Source organism: Cryptotermes secundus, unplaced genomic scaffold (genome assembly GCF_002891405.2).
Source record: "Cryptotermes secundus unplaced genomic scaffold, Csec_1.0 scaffold847, whole genome shotgun sequence".
Classification (NCBI taxonomy): Eukaryota; Metazoa; Arthropoda; class Insecta; order Blattodea; family Kalotermitidae; genus Cryptotermes; species Cryptotermes secundus.
Genome location: NW_019720577.1, coordinates 124,663 through 141,783, shown reverse-complemented (window position 1 = coordinate 141,783; position 17,121 = coordinate 124,663). Strand labels below are relative to the sequence as shown.

At 38.2% G+C, this 17,121-nt stretch overlaps 1 protein-coding gene across 3 annotated transcripts in view; it reads left to right on the top strand.

Moving 5' to 3' along the window:
* LOC111869705 (eukaryotic peptide chain release factor subunit 1) overlaps window positions 1-17,121 on the top strand; it is a 34,187-nt gene continuing 17,066 nt past the window's right edge. The window contains exons 1-4 of one of the 3 annotated variants that reach the window (XM_023861423.2): window positions 1-557; window positions 839-1,014; window positions 4,184-4,311; window positions 9,425-9,575. In XM_023861423.2, the coding sequence (XP_023717191.1) occupies window positions 457-557; window positions 839-1,014; window positions 4,184-4,311; window positions 9,425-9,575 (556 nt within the window). In that variant the 5' untranslated portion in view covers window positions 1-456. Of the gene's footprint in view, window positions 619-838; window positions 1,015-4,183; window positions 4,312-9,424; window positions 9,576-17,121 lie in introns of all 3 variants that reach the window. The other 2 variants (XM_023861413.2, XM_023861431.2) reach the window with 2 other exon arrangements.

The following is a 17,121-nucleotide window of genomic DNA, read 5'->3' as shown; positions in this document are numbered from 1 at the left end:
ACCATTCACGAAAACGTAGTTTCTACGGTTTCCGGAACCTGAGGCCTACATTCTATACTGACGATACTGACGTTGCAACGGGGTGAGTGTAGGTGACGTCCGTAAAGAAGTTTCGAAACATTTTTGGCAGTGCACATGGCACATGGTTTGTTAGTACGTGGGTAGAAGAAAGTTTTGAATACGTTGTGATTGTGCTCGTAAAAGCGCTAATACTTGTGTTACAGATGTAACCAGACCTGTGTAAAACCTCTTGCACGTATCGTACAATCCGGAAATTTCCGGATTTCATTTGTAAATCGCTGAACCTGTTGGACATAGTGGATTGAGTGGCCCCCGCAGGACAGGAGGGGTTTTCATCTGCGCCATTTTGCCACGATTGGACTTAGATCCTTTGGAATTTACCCCAAAATATTGTTGGGGTGTATTTCCCGAAGAAAATAGGACAGTTAGTTTAAGATGTCTTCTTCGTACAATAATTCGGAAGAAAGTTCGTCCGACCGAAATGTTGAGATCTGGAAAATCAAAAAGCTTATCAAGAGCTTGGAAATGGCAAGAGGGTAAGGGAACATGTGCGGTTTGGATATTGAAATGGTGAATTTAGTGACATCATTCGCAGGCGTAAGTGCAGTAGGAATGTGTTATAAGTTGTGATGTGCCGTTACCTTGGAATTTCGGGTGTTTATAAAATAATGGCTACCATATTGTAACCAGATTTGTTTTTAAGTTCACTTCATGCAGAGAGATTCACGCAATTAAGTAGAGCTGTTTTTTCCTGCCTTAACTGTTGCATGTTAGCTAATTTTATGCGTTCAATATACCTCTTGACCTTTTATCGTAGGAATGGTACAAGCATGATTTCCCTGATCATTCCACCGAAGGACCAGATCTCTCGGGTGAGCAAAATGCTGGCAGACGAGTTTGGAACAGCATCAAACATCAAGTCTCGAGTGAACAGGCTCTCAGTACTAGGTGCAATTACGTCTGTACAACATAGATTGAAACTTTATACCAAGGGTAGGCATCTGCTGTGTACACAGGTTGCTAATTTTAACATGGAGCAAGTACAAGGCAAGACCAAACTGTAACAGGTGCTGCTTATGCTAGTCATGTAACATAAATATCTATTTGTAAAGTGGCCAACAGTAGTGCTACTTTGGAGGGGTATGACTATATATGTACATATTTATATGCAAAGGTGTGAATATTGATGTTTGGGAAAGGTTGGATTGTGGTTGCCACAAGCACATAGCTGTAAATTAGACTATAGTGCTTAGGTGTTGAATCCTGAAGGTAAGAGATGGTATTATATACTAATAATAAAACTTCCAAAGTTGTGAAGTTTGACAGATTTATGGCCAGTATGGAGGGTTAACAGATAAAATAAATTGGCTGGTAGGTCATGTACCTGGCACCTACAGCCCACAACTGAGGCCATTTTTTGTAATAAAGTTTCTAAGCTCAAGAAGTCCTGTAAATTTGATGAACATTGTATATACCGACTTGTACTCATACAGCCCCATAAATGTGGTTACCCATTCACCAAGGTTGGGGTAACTGAGACCATTGGTGAGTGTAGAAATATTTACATGAAACACACTGGTGGTGGTGGAGGTGGTTGTGGTTCTGCTTCTGCTTCTGCCCAAATGGTCGCCTAATGCGTATGTACAGAGTGAGAACAACGTTAAGCTTAGGATGCTAATAAACCATAAACTGTACACTTCCAGACAGTAGGAGCATTAGGTTCAATTTAATATCTGTAGGAACAGTTTTCATTTTAATTTTTGGAAGGTCTGCTCAAAGGATTTTTGTTGAATTGTTCTCACTTCATCTGTCATATTTGTAATGATGATGTCTGTGTTTGAAAGCTACCCTTCAGGGTCTCTTTTATTTTAGAAAATAGAAAAAATGTCTGGAGGGGATGGATAGGGGATGGATGATGTGAATAGGGAAGTTGAGGAAGGATAGAAATTGGATGCCTTGCCAAAAAAATCTCAAATCATTAATGCTTTGTGACCTGCTGCATTGTCATGATGGATGTGCCATGTTCTTGCAGTCCACATTTTTGGTGGTTTTCTTCATACTGCATCCCTCACTTGCCTCAGAACTTCCAGATCATAAGCTTGATTGGTTTTCTAGCCCACTGTAATGAACTCATGATAAAGAATGCCATGATAATGTCTTCATTTGCAAGTATACTTGTCCTTTTTTTGGGATGCAGTGAATCACAACTCTTCCATAGCAATGGCTGTCTTTTGTTTTGCTATAATATACACATGACAAAGTTTTATTTCTGATGATATCACTTCTCAAAACATTTGTGTTGTTAGTTCATTACTGAATTCTCTGATCTTCAGTCAAGAGCCCTAGCAAGAATTTTGCTGAGACCCAGTGCATCACAAAATTTTCTCTTAAAATTGTATGGCATGAACAAGTGGATATTCCTGCTTCTTCTGCTAGTTCCTGTACAGTTTGTCAATAATTTGTACAGGTGTCTTTCACTTGGCCAGCCAGAGAATCGGTTATCAAAGTTGAAGGTCATCCATCCTGAAGTCTCACAATTATGCAAGTTATTTTGTCTTCTACAGATGCCATTTCGCAGCATGACAGAACCACAACCACACTCACACAACTGGTTATAACACTACAACGTGTCACCTGAACTATTTGAAACAAACTGTTGTGCATACATTGTAGTCACAACAACCATTCCACATGCAGCAGCATGTGTATGATTGGTGGTGGTCCACTTGATCATTCTGGGAATATTTTGAACAGATCTCATAGTCAAGAAGCATCAGGTTGAACTTCAGCAGTTCTTTTTATAGTTCTTAGAGCATAAGTGTTAGTTTCCCATCAGTTGTGTTAATGTAACTTATTGCAAAGATAGATCCCATACCTTAAGTATATCATTGTTAGTTGAATCAGATGAATCCAAACATTTCTACATCCAAAAAGTTACTGAGAATGGAATAACATCTCATGTTCAGTGAAATATGGAGAAAAGCTTGGCATTTGAGTTAAAGTTGGTGCAAAATTTTAAATAAGCAATTTGAAAACACCTCACTAAACCAGTAACACTGCTGATCCATTGTTTCAATTCAGATACTACTTCAAGGGCTAATTCAGTTGCCAATTATCAGTGACACCATCACCATACTATCTTTAAACAAAATCTGACGTGATCTCCGGAAGCTTCCAGAATCTCCCTGTTTGTCCACTGTTGCAATCCCAGCTGACATCTCTGATGTTATGCCAGTTGACTGATGGTTTTTTGTCGTAGTTATTTGTACATCTATTCTAAATTTTTCAGGTTGTACCACTCCAATGAAATAGCCCTGTATCTTGCTTGGACATTCCTTCAGGACCCACCAAACACAAATTTTCCTTTACTTTTGCCAATCCTCACTGCCATCCGTTTGAAGAATGATGCAAATTGATAAGAGCTGCACAGCCTTCTTTGTGTGTAATTCACCAGTTATTTTGCAGCACATCGTTATATACAGCTGGATCTCTGGAGTGTAGAGCTGAACCACGTAGGTGAAAATTATCATGATCAGTGCAATGACATGCTGGCCATGATTGAGCAGTAGGCGATTCTGTTTAAGGAGTTGTTATACATGTGTACACATATGGCATTGAAGTAGTTTAAAGGAACGATTTTCTAGAGAATCGGTTCACAGGTGGCTGTGAGGTTGTCAGCCTTATGCGCCAGCTGCCCTTTACCCTCAGGAAGATTCCTTGTACTCATTTCTGTTAGAGGCTGAGTCGATCCCAGGTCCGTAGTGCGGCCGAAGGATTAGGTCAATTGAAAAATTCAGTGATGTTGAGAATTGAATCCACGACTTTCTGGCTTGTAGCATGGTGCCTCAAGCAACCGCTCTACTGTGTGCCCCCTTATCTTCTGATACCAAGTGAATCTGAACCAGTGGATTCCATGGTTGTAGGGATTTTGTGAAAAGTTGAGTTACTTCTTTTCACGTTAAGTGCTTAGCCCACATATATATATATATTGTACTTTGAATTGTATAAGTAAGACGTAAAACTCAAAGGAAATTAAGCTGGAAATAAGTAGAGATCTCTGCTAATTGCAAATGATGCAAATCAAGTATGTGTTATATTTTGAACAGAATGCCAATGTAATTTATCATTCTTCCATATTGTAATGAATGTGTTCCTCTTTCAGTGCCCCCAAATGGACTAGTAATTTATTGTGGAACAATTGTGACAGATGAGGGAAAGGAGAAGAAGGTCAACATCGACTTTGAACCTTTCAAACCTATCAACACATCTTTATACCTATGTGACAATAAGGTGGGTGTCATGATACGGCATTGTAATATATGTGCTCCTGTGTGTGCAAGGAAGAAGTTGCAGGAAGTATCTCCATCACAAGTGCAATGTCAATCATGTTTCAGTATGTATGTCATAGGCTAGAGATGTGTATCTTTAGTATGTGAAATAATGAGTTGAAATTTCATACCAGAAATAAGACAGTTCTTTATTCTTCATACACATTTGCTCAAAGAATTAAACCATGACACTCATATTCGTTAGCCTCATTGACTGTTGGAATGTGGTATATTCTGCTGTTTCCAGATTTGGGTAAATACAGAATCCGAGTGGGAGTTTGCTTTTCCTACATGTAGACATTTTCTCCTTCATAAAGTGCTGCATTACTGCAGTTGTGTTTGGCATCTGTCGCTCTGTTGTTATGTGTTGAAATCCATCAGGCTGCATACAGTCCTTCATCTTTTGGTCTATCACCAACATACTATGTAGTTCCTTGTCCAGAGTTGCCAGTTGGTTGCAGTTGAAAAGTGTGGAAGTGCTTGGCCAAGGTTTGCACCCTTGAATACCCTCTTGAAAGGATTCTGACTATATTTGGTGAAGAGTAAAAATTGTGAAGCTCCTCATTGTGCAACTTTCTGCATCCTCCCTCTACTAATGAGTCCAAATATTCTCCTGTTTCCCCTGTTATGAAAACACCATTAATCTGTCATCTTCGTTTATTGCAAGAGGCCAGATTTCACACTCATACAGAGCAACAGATGCAGTTATAATTTCACATGTTTTGACCTGAACTGAATGGTTGCAAGCATTGCTTGAATTTGATCTCCTTTTAATTTATCTGTGAATGCAGTTTTGATTTGTTTCAGTATCTGAACTTTGCCATCTTTTCAAGGTTTTGAGGGAACGCCAATCTTTTTGCCAGCATCTAATAAAGCTTTGCATTTGTTTATGACATTTATGTTTCCCAGCAAATGAATCCTTTAATGCTCTGTAGTTGCTGTATACACCACCTGTTTTTAACACTCAGGAGCCCTGTGCTTTGCCTGTATACTGTATTTATGAGTTTTGTATTGTCATGTGTTGGGCAGGTCATGCGACAAGTAACTTTACGCCATATGGGATATAGCGAATTTATTGCACATCCGCTCTTACAATCACAGTTTACAATCTCAATATTACTGCCATCGGCAGTATCACAAATTATTACATCAAATCTTCTAACCGCGCGTTCGGGTCTTCTTCCCGCGACTGCTGCTATATTTCAACTAACTCTTTAGTCAGATTCAGTTACATTGCTACTGACGGTCAGTCAGTCAAAATGGGGCTCATGACCAGATACTAATTATTATTGTTTGACAGTTACGATCTTGTTTCTGTGGGGCGCCTTCCTTGACGAGGGGACGGGTCTGTCTTTTGTAAATGCTGCTGGCTCTTGCCAGCGCAGTCTTTCTCGGGTCTGAGTCCCTTGGGACTCGCGACCATATTTACTGTCTCAGAACTGAGACTTGAGAGAGAGAGAGATAGAGAAAGAGAGAGAGACACACACACTTACGGATCATCTTCAGAGGGAACATCAATACTTATTGGGAAACCACCATCACAATAGGTGTTCTGATTGCTAAATTACATACGCACATAATGCCTTGAATACACAATGTACACAATATTCAACTTTTCACAATCACAGCAGCCTTCCTAGTATTAAAACTTTTAAAGTGTTTAAAAAATTTAGCGTACCTGGATTTAAATATATTTAATAGACACGGACAAATAGAAATATACAGAAAACCCACGACGACATGCATAACAATAAATAATAAATCGTGCCACCCTAAAGAACAAAAATTGCCAGCATATAAAAATTGGATACACATACTTCTTACACTACCCCTTAAGGAAAATGCTAAAAACAAAGAATTAAATATTATTATTAATATAACACTAAATAATGGCTATAGAAAGGAAGACATCACACACCTATATAACAAACTTAAGCGAAAGATGGGTAACCCGGTGTAACCATACTTCCTTCGTCAAAATTATATAATTAAGGGTAGAACTACTTAGGCATTGTTTAATACCGTGAGAGACGCTCCATCGGCGTGATACCATCCCGGGACCGTCTAGTTGTAATTCCGCTATTGTCCTCCTTAGGCTAAGGGTGCCGCTATTGTCCCTAACGCCACCTGCTTACTCCCAGTATATCATAAACCCATGAACTGACCGCGTGCGAGACCAGCCAGGAGGGGTCTTGGATTTCTTGAAGACCGACAGAGGTTTATGGGCGTCTCGAAAAATACGAATGTAGGCCAGATGTTGGGCTCGACCCTTGGTTTTCTCTTGTTATTTTCTTGTTTTTCTGATGCCAACGGGGGGACTTGTAAAGATGGGGGTCGGTTATAGGGAGCGGAGGAGGACAGTAGTTGGAAGATAGATAGAGAGGAGAGAAGTGTTTAAGAGTAGTGGTAGCTAGTTGGTGGACGGAGCGGCTAGCTTGGAGAATAATGTACATATTCAGCATTAATGAAATTTTAAATTAAAACTGCCATCCACGGTGTGTTCTGGAGATCCCGGATTTATTTACCCCGAAGTGTGTTCCACTCCCTTCTCCAAAGCACCCGTATCCCTGAGAGAAAGAACTCAAGCTCGAGCGACAGTCGTGGCAACTGTACGTCGGCGGACGGCTACACCGGATAATAAAGACGAAAAAGAACAAAATGGGTCACTTCTACTTATACAGGAAATTACATACAAAAAATCATAAAACTATTCAAAAACACTAACATAAAGATAGCCTTCAAAATAGCCAACACAATAGGTAAACTAATAAATGAAAAACGAGAAATAAACCCCTACAAACAAAGTGGGATATAGGAAATAACATGCCAAAGTTGTCAAAAAGTATACATCAGCCAAACTGGTAGAAATCTAACAAGATACAAAGACCACATAAGAAACATAAGATTAAACAAGGACGAATCAGCATTTGCCCAACACATACTAAATAAACACCATTAGTATGGGCCGATGACAGTAATCATGGAAATGTTTGAAATAGCCAAAAAAAGAGGCATCGTGAATGTAAATCGTTAGACAGTGTAGTTCTCTTATAAACCCTCAGCTGGACGACGGGAAAATGCCTCGCTTCCTTGTTGCCTAGTCACCAAGTTTACAGGTGTTGCTGGGCAACGTTGTCTAGAGTTGTTTGCTGCTGCATAGCAACCGCGGCATCCCCGACTACATCACCGTGGGGGAGGGGGGGCAGAGTGTTGACTGGGCTGTTACCGTAGTAGCGACAGAGCCTGATGTTGTTACGTCATCACTGGCGGAGGAGGGGATGTCCTCCATAGGGCAGTACATCACAGTATGATACCCAAAATACAGAGCAGTTTTTCTCGTAAACTAATTGGTCTTTTGTGATGGAGGTGCAGTGCATTTTGTAAAGTGATTGAATTATTAAATATTGTTTAGTTTTAGCTTTAGGCTAAGGGGGTGAAGGTCATCAGCAGGGACAAAAATTTGATGTATTCCATTCAGTTACAGACCCTCTTGGAACACTCTGTCTTCTAAAGCAATACTTGTGAGGCATCTTGCTACGGACTGTTGTTTAATCACATTTTAATTAGCCCAACTAGTTTCATGGGAATACTGAATTTAATGAGAATATTTTAGAACACTCCTCTGCTAACTGAATCATATGCTGTCTTACTGAAAATGTTTGTTTTGAGGCAACACTGTAGAATTTGATAGGTGCTTGGTTTGAGTCTCGGCTGGATCACCACACATCCTGACAGATACTTCATTCGTACTACATGCGTCGATGTATGATTTTATACCATCTGATCCCATGGCAGTCTAGGCTTGAAATTCGGCTGTTCATTAGAACATAATATTATGCAAAATATATATTTTAAAAGAATTGAAAGGTATTTTGGGAAATTGAAGACCAAAAGTCAGATCAGATGACATTGAAAACTTATTTTCTCTGAACACAGTGTAATACCTCTCAGTGGGAGTTCAGTATCATTTAAAATGCAACTAATCTGAGCATCGTGCTTCCCCTAGAGACAGATTTTAACCACTACAGAAATTGTCTCTCCCAGTGAAATGACAGTTTTTAAGAACTTCAGATGCGAATGAATAAAGTTTATTACATTACAGTCTAAGAATGTCATCTTAACTCTCGTCTGTGAGAGGTTGTAAATTGCTAAATTTTGTTAAATGCAGGCGGTCATGTGTGTAATGATTTTTATGGAGTGATTATAATGCTTTCGTACATCCAGTTACCATTTAAGTTGTAGACTGAGGACAAAAGGAATTCAGAAGCAAGGGCAGAATTGCTGACATAAATTAGGATAGTGAACTTGTAACTGCCTTCTTTAATGTCAGAATTGACATTTGTGACATGAAAAAGAAGTGCTGTCAGGTTTCATGTTAATGTTGTGTAATTAAAACTATCACATATCAGTTTAGTTAATAATAAGTTCTTGAGAAATTAATTATAAATAATGCAACTGTAATGGATACCACTGATTCCAGTGCTCATGTTGAATTGCAGTAAGTGTTACATTTCCCAGTGTAACCCATACTTTGCCTACCTTTTTATAGTGCCTCACATTATTATAAACATAAGTATTGTCAGTTGCATTACTGTAAAATATGTGGTAGCCTGATGTTATTGGAGAGCATCTTTTGTCGTCTTATTATCTGCAACAGTCTTTTAATCTTGTATGTAAGATTTGAGGCTTTCACGGCGGTGACTATGAAGAAAGCAGTCTTCTGGGATTTGGCACCGTGTATATGTGGTGTTAACCGACGTTTCGGAGGAACGTATCGCCTCCATCTTCAGGGTAGAAGAAAAAAATATATAAGAATCTGCAAGCAAAGAGATGGCGATAGATGGAGGCGATACGTTCCTCCGAAACGTCGGTTAACACCACATATACACGGTGCCAAATCCCAGAAGACTGCTTTCTTCACAGTCTTTTACTCTTGTTGAATATTTTGGTTTATAACCTGTGAATTTTTGTTCCTTATGAATATTATAAGTTTATCTTTTTTTCAAGATGTGTGCAGCTGCTTGCATCATATGTTCTGTGTACATTTAATTTTTGTTGTATGAATCATGTTGCAGTTTCACACAGAGGCCTTGACAGCACTGTTAGCAGATGACAACAAGTTTGGGTTCATCGTGATGGATGGGAATGGGGCTCTTTTCGGCACACTGCAGGGCAACACCCGGGAGGTGCTACACAAGTTCACAGTGGACCTGCCAAAGAAGCACGGTGAGTACAGTCCATGAGAAAGTCTTGTCAGATTGTAATATAGCTTCACACATCTTAGTTTTGTTCACCTAATTTTCATGTTTTTGAAATAATGCAGATTAGAGAAATGTGCCCATCAGTTCATGAAGGGATGTATGCAGCATAGCAGAAGAGCTCAGTGTCAGTAACTGAGTGTCTGGCAGTAGAACCTGAAGGTCCAGTGCATTGTCTGAGCTAGTCAGATCCTGTCCATTATATCAGAATATGTTCTAATACCCTACATTATAGTAGTATTATCTTACACCTTTTTCCCTTTATAATGGCTGCTTTCCAAGATGTTTCTTTGTCAGAGTTGTGGTTGAGTTTTGGTTTGTCGTGTACAAGCTACATGTCCAGCTCATTGTACTAAGTGTATCAGGAATACAGTTTTTAACTTCCATTACATGTTTAGATGCTTTTCTTATCACTTTGTTTATATCACATTTATTGGTATACTTGTCTCGATTTCATCCTGTGTAATAAAATATTCTTTGTGGCATTGTAACTTTCAAGATTACAAGATTAAGATAAGCCAAGGAGTATTGAAGATCTCAGAATTGGAGAAATTATTATCTTTGTCCTGGCAAATTTGATAGTAGATTTTAGATTTTTGTCATTGTACTGTTTTTGTAATGCATGAATTACAAAAATAGTTCTTTTGATGGAGCTACAAGTTTTTCTCGTCAATTGAAGAGATTTTCATGTTGGAATTGTTCATTGATACTTACCCTTTTGACAGATCTTTGATGTTTGTTTTGAGCAGTAAGAGGACTTAATAATTTTGTTTTTCTTGTTTCTTGTTTATGAGCAGTTTGCCTCATGAGAGAACCATATGCCTGATGTTTCACAGCTTCTCAGATTACAGATGCAAATACTCCTTGATTAATGTCAATTTTTGTCCAAACAATATGTTGCTGAAGATGAAATTGCATAAATTGAATTAATTTCCCCATATGAATTGATGGCCCTGGGGTCGACTCAGCCTCTAACAGAAATGAGTACCAGGAATATTCTTGGGGGGAAAAGGGCGGCCAGGGCATAGGGCTGACAACCTTGCTGCCATCTAGGAGCCGATTGTCTAGAAAATGTGGGGACCTCAACATCTCAACCCTATGGGCCTCCACGGCCTGTTATTTTTACTTTATATGAAGTGGTGGAAATGCTTGAAATCTCTTACAGAAAGTATCAGAATATTCTTGCTGTTACTTGAACTCAATATATTGTGCAGAATAATACATCCTTTTTCTATTTTAATAATATTTATGTCATTTCAGTATGTATAAATTGTGTTTTTTACTTTGAAAAAAGAAAACCAGGCACTGCTAAGAAATGGGGTGACATTATATTGTTGAAATATGGAGAAAATGTGCACACTTGCCAAACTGTTCGAAACAGTCACACATTCTCTCTCTCTCTCTTGAATATTAAGAAAAGTATTAAGATGTATTTCAAAATGTATTAAATAGATATTAAATTGTGGATAGAATTTATATTAATAATACAGAAGGAAGAAAAATTAACAGTCACTGATATCACTGTAGATGACTTGCTGAGTGGATGAGCTGGTGATCTTTTGGATGAGTCATCGAGTTGTATGAGGGTATGGTTGAAGATGACAATAAAGCAAGTAATTTCGATGGTGCAAAAGGGGATTGAATTGATTGAAGAAATCGGAAATATTGAATTTTTGCATTTGTAGCCCCTGAAGTCAGTGGTAAAATTTCACTGTGGGTATCTGGTGGATCTAGTGGCTTGACTTCCTTAAAAATATCTTTAGTTGCTTCACAGTCTCTGTCTTGTCATGTCAAGAGTAGATGGGCAGAAGAGATTTGAATGGCTAGGCCAAATTTTCCCTTCTTCGCTTACATCCCCCCTCCACCACACACACAGCACTCTACTTATCCTTCTCCCCACTTCACTAGATTGCCTGGCAATGCAAGTACTGTTAGTTGAAATTTGTCTAAATTAATTGATTGCATTGAAATTAAATGGTATTTTTCTAACTGCCGTGTAACAAGTAGCTCTATATAGGTTTTGTGAGGAAGACTGAAGATGTGTAGACAATGAGCAGAAGTTCATTGTTCACCACACAATGTAGTAATTCATTTCCTATGATATGGTTCATTTTCGTGTTATTATTATAATATGTAATAGTGAAAGGCTTTGAAAAAGAACTGAAAACTCAAATTAAGAAATTAAATTATACTTGTATAATAAAATTGAGTACAGAATGGGGATTCAGATTACTTCCAGAAATTACCTGTGCAGTACTTATTTGCAAAAGAACAAACCAAATTTAATAACATTGCTAGGTGTTTGTCATCTGTTAGGTCCATGGTGGAAAGAAGGAAACAAAAATTCCTTTTTGGAATAACATTTTATGACTTAAAAATCAACTACAGCTGGGTAAAACAGCCCTAGATCATTAGTGGACAGCCAGCCCACTACTGCTGTACGCATTTTTACAATGTTAATCTGGATCAGAGTTAGTGAGAGCAAGGACTCTGAAAGCTAGGGGCCAGCAGGAAGCAGGGAAGTCACGTTTTTATATTTACTAGATTAAGAGCTGGCAGTATAAACATGTAACTATTTTTATCTGTAAGTTATGTCTCCTGTTGTGTGTAACACTAATATACAGTATACCTTTCAGTCACAACATTTTTGTTTTTCAGTACTAATGTTTTATTGATATGTTATCACACTACATGTTTCAGCCTTGCATCCATCATCAGTTGTTTTCAAGATAATAAATTGTATCATTATTCACTACTAAACTGCTTACGCAATGGATCCGTTGTTGTTAGTCTTGTCATATAAGTAGAAACAATACGAGTACATATAAGTATATATATATATATATATACATGTAAGTCCTCAGCATTTTATATACATAAATACAAATATAACTAAAATGTTGTTACATGTAGGGGTGACTATAGATGGGATTTGGATTGGTGAATAGATTTATTGACCACTTGTATACGGAACTTGGAACTGTAAGCATTTATAGAGCCATCACTTATATCCACAATTCACAAATCACCACAGCACCCATTAAGTCTTTTCCAGCCTGCTGTGTCTTCACCAGCTGTTCCCTAGCAACAGCTTCTAACATTGTAGATTCTTCAGCTTCACATGCTCAGGTCCTCTCTTCACACCCTCCCACACAAATTTCACTCTCAACTGACTTTGTCCCTTGGTATGGACCATGTAGAAACACCCCCTTTCCACTGTTGTACAACTGTTTCATTATTAAGAATCTGCTGCCTGGCAATGGGAATGTGTTTACAGAGCTGTTGTATAGCAGTTGTCGCTGTTTACAGAGTCACCACTTAACACTGGGTCTATATGCCACAGTATTTATTGTCAATTGGTAAAATTCTTGAAATAACTATTATTTCCTAGTTTTTAAGGGTTTTCATATATTTATAATGTGGGGGTAATTACATGTGGAATTGGGTGGGGGGATAAACTGTGACTGACTGATGGAATGCTTTTTTGTGGTGACATGGATTTTGTGGATGTCTTATTGTCTGTGGTCGTTTCTGCGGTTTACTTACTACATTCTGATGTTCTGTAGGACTAGGTGATTATGACTTTGTTGTTGTCAGTGGCACATGTTATCTTGCATATGCAGTTTTAACTGTAAATTAGAAATACAGTGTAAGAGAATGGTAAATACATATTTTGTTACTGTGATTTCTATGTTTTTGTGTACTTACTTTATATTCTATGTTAGGTTCCTTGGTTCTGCCTTTGTTATTGCTGATCATTAGTGGTAGTGTGGTGATATTAGATTTTACTGTTTCCAGAAACGGAGATTTTGTGATGTTAATATAAATTGGAGTTGTAGGTACTTAACTGTGTTTGTCTATATAATTACTTGTTGGGTTTTAGTTTTGTTGCTCCTGTGATGATGTCTTGCCCATTTGTGTTGCTTAGAGTGAACAGGGAGGAAAGGGGTTGAGGTGGATTTCTTTTCCATATGTGGCACACGAAATGATCCAGTATTTGATTTAGTATTAATTATTCACCCATGCAGTGAACAGTGTTTTGTAACATGGTAACACAGTAGACCATGGAGATTAGTTCTTACTCTTCCCGAGCACACTACTGTTGCACTGTTCCTGCTCATGCCCCAGTTTACACAAGATGGCTGACAAAGAAAAACTGTCTGGAGAACAATGCATAACACCAGTGTTGTTCTTTACTGAAACAAGAAGTGTTGTGGTCACACAGGCAGTTTCATGCCCATTTTCAAACATGATGGGCGCCTTCATTCAAAACAATTAATAAACTTTATAACCAGTTTAATAATGATGGTTCAGTATTGGGGAGGAAACATCACCAGCCTTCATCTGTACGTTCTTCAGAGGACATTGACACTGTCAGAGTAACGCTGCGAAGGAGCCCCAGTAAATCAACAAGGAAGACTGCAGCACAACTAGAGATATTCAGAGGTTGGGTGCAATGAATATTGAAAAGTAATTTGAATTTCTGTCCATAGAGAATGATGACTGTTGCCTAAACATACAGTTCAAAACAAACATCAAAGATTGACGTTTGCTGAATGGGCTCAGAATAATTAGGTGTTGTTCAGCAGTGTTTGGTTTTCTGATGAGGTGCACTTCCACTTGGGCGGTGTGGTTAATAAGCAAAGTATTCGATTTTAGGCGTCAGAGAATATGTGTGATTCGTGAGAAGGTGCACCATGCATGGAGATTTAAAGTGTGGGTTGCCATCTCAAGTCATGGACTGCTAGGTCCAATTGTTATTGAAGAGAAAGTGAACAGTTAGCGCTGTTTACTGTAAACATGTTGCATTGTACTTTTGTACTTCTTGCTACAGGTTTGCCATTACAAACTTAGTTATTCATGCAGGATGGAGTCAGGCCGCACACAGCAAATGTTGTTTTGGACTTCACATATGTCACTTTCAGCTCATGTGTCATCTCAAACCGATTTCCTGATCATTTCGCATGTGGACAGAACTGGCCCCCAAATAGCCCTGATTTAAACCCATGTGACTATTAAGGAAAATATTTTTCCAAAAAAGCTGCAAACAGTAATGAAATTGAGCACACTATCATTCAGGCCTGCGTCAAGATAACTGGGGATATGTGCTGTCCAGTAATTATCATCATCACAGTTCTTGTTGAAGAAGCTGACATATGTAATGGTGGTCATATTGAACACTTGATTCACAGAGGATAAGTCTCCATGCAGTGGTCTTTCTTTTTGTATGCTAGTGTCTAGTACACTTGGTTGTCGACTTATGACCAGCCGCACTTATGACCACAAAAAAAAAATGAAAAATAAAAGTTGATTAAAATGTAAAAGATTTTAAAAATAAATTATAAAGATGATAAAAAGATTAGAAAAGGTTAAAAAATACTGTTAATAAATATATGGCCGACTTACGGCTTGTCAGTCAGACTGGAAGTCTGTTATAAGTAGACGACCAAGTGTATTGTAATTGAAATAAAGATTTTATTAATATATCAAATACTGGATCATTTCTTGTGCCACCAAGTATGTCTGTGTATGGGTTGTTTGAAGTTTTTTTTATACTAAGGTTGTGTATGTTAGAACCATTCTAGTGTATTTAGTAGTTTTATTGTGAAGTGTGTCCATTGTATGTTGTGGATATTTGAAATTTGATTTATTGGCCCATATGGCTTGTATATGCTCTTCAAAGCATGTTTGGAAATTTTTGCCTGTTTGGCCTACATACTTCAAAAGGCAGTTTCTTCTCTTTAGTTAGTAAATGCCACTTTCGTGGAAAGTGTCTGTAATAAGATTTTTTGTCCTATTTGTGGCATTGAATGATGTTTGTGCTTTTAAATAATCTTGTAATGATCCTCATTTTTCCCCCCAGTATATGTAAAGGTGGTTCAGTTTTGTTTTCTGGTGGTGTGTTTTTTTATATGCGAGATTTGTTTTTTTGTTTGCCTAGATGTTTATATGTAGAGTGATTATGTAATATTGTTCTTGTGTGTTGTAATTCATAGTTCTTGTTTGTATCTGTGGGGTACATGTTCATGCAGTTTATGAGGTAGTTAATGGCTGCGTTCTTATGCTCTTGTGGGTGGCATGAGTTGTTGTGTATGATCAGATCCGTGGATGTGAGTTTCCTATATATGTTGAATGTGAGTGTGTTTTGTATATTCGTAATGGTTGCATCATAGGTAATTTAATTTGTCATTTGTTTCTTTTTCAATTATCAACTGGATATTAGGGAGTATGGAATTGAAGTCTACTAAGGCATTCTCAATATTGGTGGTATCTATGTTCTTTTATATTACAAATATGCATGCAAATATCCCCAAAAGAGAACTTATATAATCAAAAATGTCGTAGACAATAACAGTACACCAGAAAAATGACAATGAGCTAATAATATTAATAACTACAATCATAGATCAAATCTATTTACAATTCAACAATCAGTACTGTAAACAAGATGACAGATTGAAGAAAGCAGTCTTCTGGGCTTTGGCGCCATGTATATGTGGTGTTAACCGACGTTTCGGAGGAACGTATCGCCCCCATCTTCAGGNCTATACTTTTTCTTCAACCCTGAAGATGGGGGCGATACGTTCCTCCGAAACGTCGGTTAACACCACATATACACGGCGCCAAAGCCCAGAAGACTGCTTTCTTCATAGTCACCGCCGTGAAAGCCTCAAATCTTACAAGATGACAGATTAGCAGTGGGAGCCCCAACATCATCTTTCCTAGCAGAAATATTCATCCAGTACCTGGAACGTACCAACATTATTAATATACTTAAAAATATTACATTGTAAATTATTACAGATACATTGAGGACATACTAAACATATACAATGAATTTGTAGGATAGTATCTCTGTGAAGGGTTGCAGGAAATGAGGCATTTCAATATTGTAATTTTGGTAACCCAGTTTATCCCATTGGTAGTCCTGCTTGCATATAGCTTTGTGGTTCTTATGCCATTGTAGGGTAAATTAAATTGTGGAACCTTTTCAGAGTATAGACATTGCCCATGTATTGAATCCATGTAGTATGTCCTAAAATGAACTGTCAGCTGTCAGTGCATTTGAGCCTTTTTTGTTTCTGCATATGTGCAGCATAAGAAAATACAGTAAAACTTGGTTATAGCAACATCGGTTTCTGCGACACCTTGTCTATTGTGTCAAATATTCAATGGTACGAACTAATTCCTCATACAGCAACTGTTTTTGTACCTTGCTTAGTACGACATGCACAAATGCATCAACCTCGTATGTAACGTCATTTTCATTCCTGAATTTCTCTGATATCGTGGGAAAGTTCGATGTGTCTGCCCACCCTCACTTTCTCTACTTGCTGACGTGACTGTCCTGGAAGAATACGACCGCGGGCTGCATGAGGAGCGTGGGTTTTATGCGAAAACAAGGGTGTGGGGTGGGACTGCGTGAATAGTGCAAGAGGACGCGGCAGGTTGTTAACTGCATTCCTTTCCTAGAATCTCGTCTAACAGGACCTCACATTGTCTACTTACCCTAT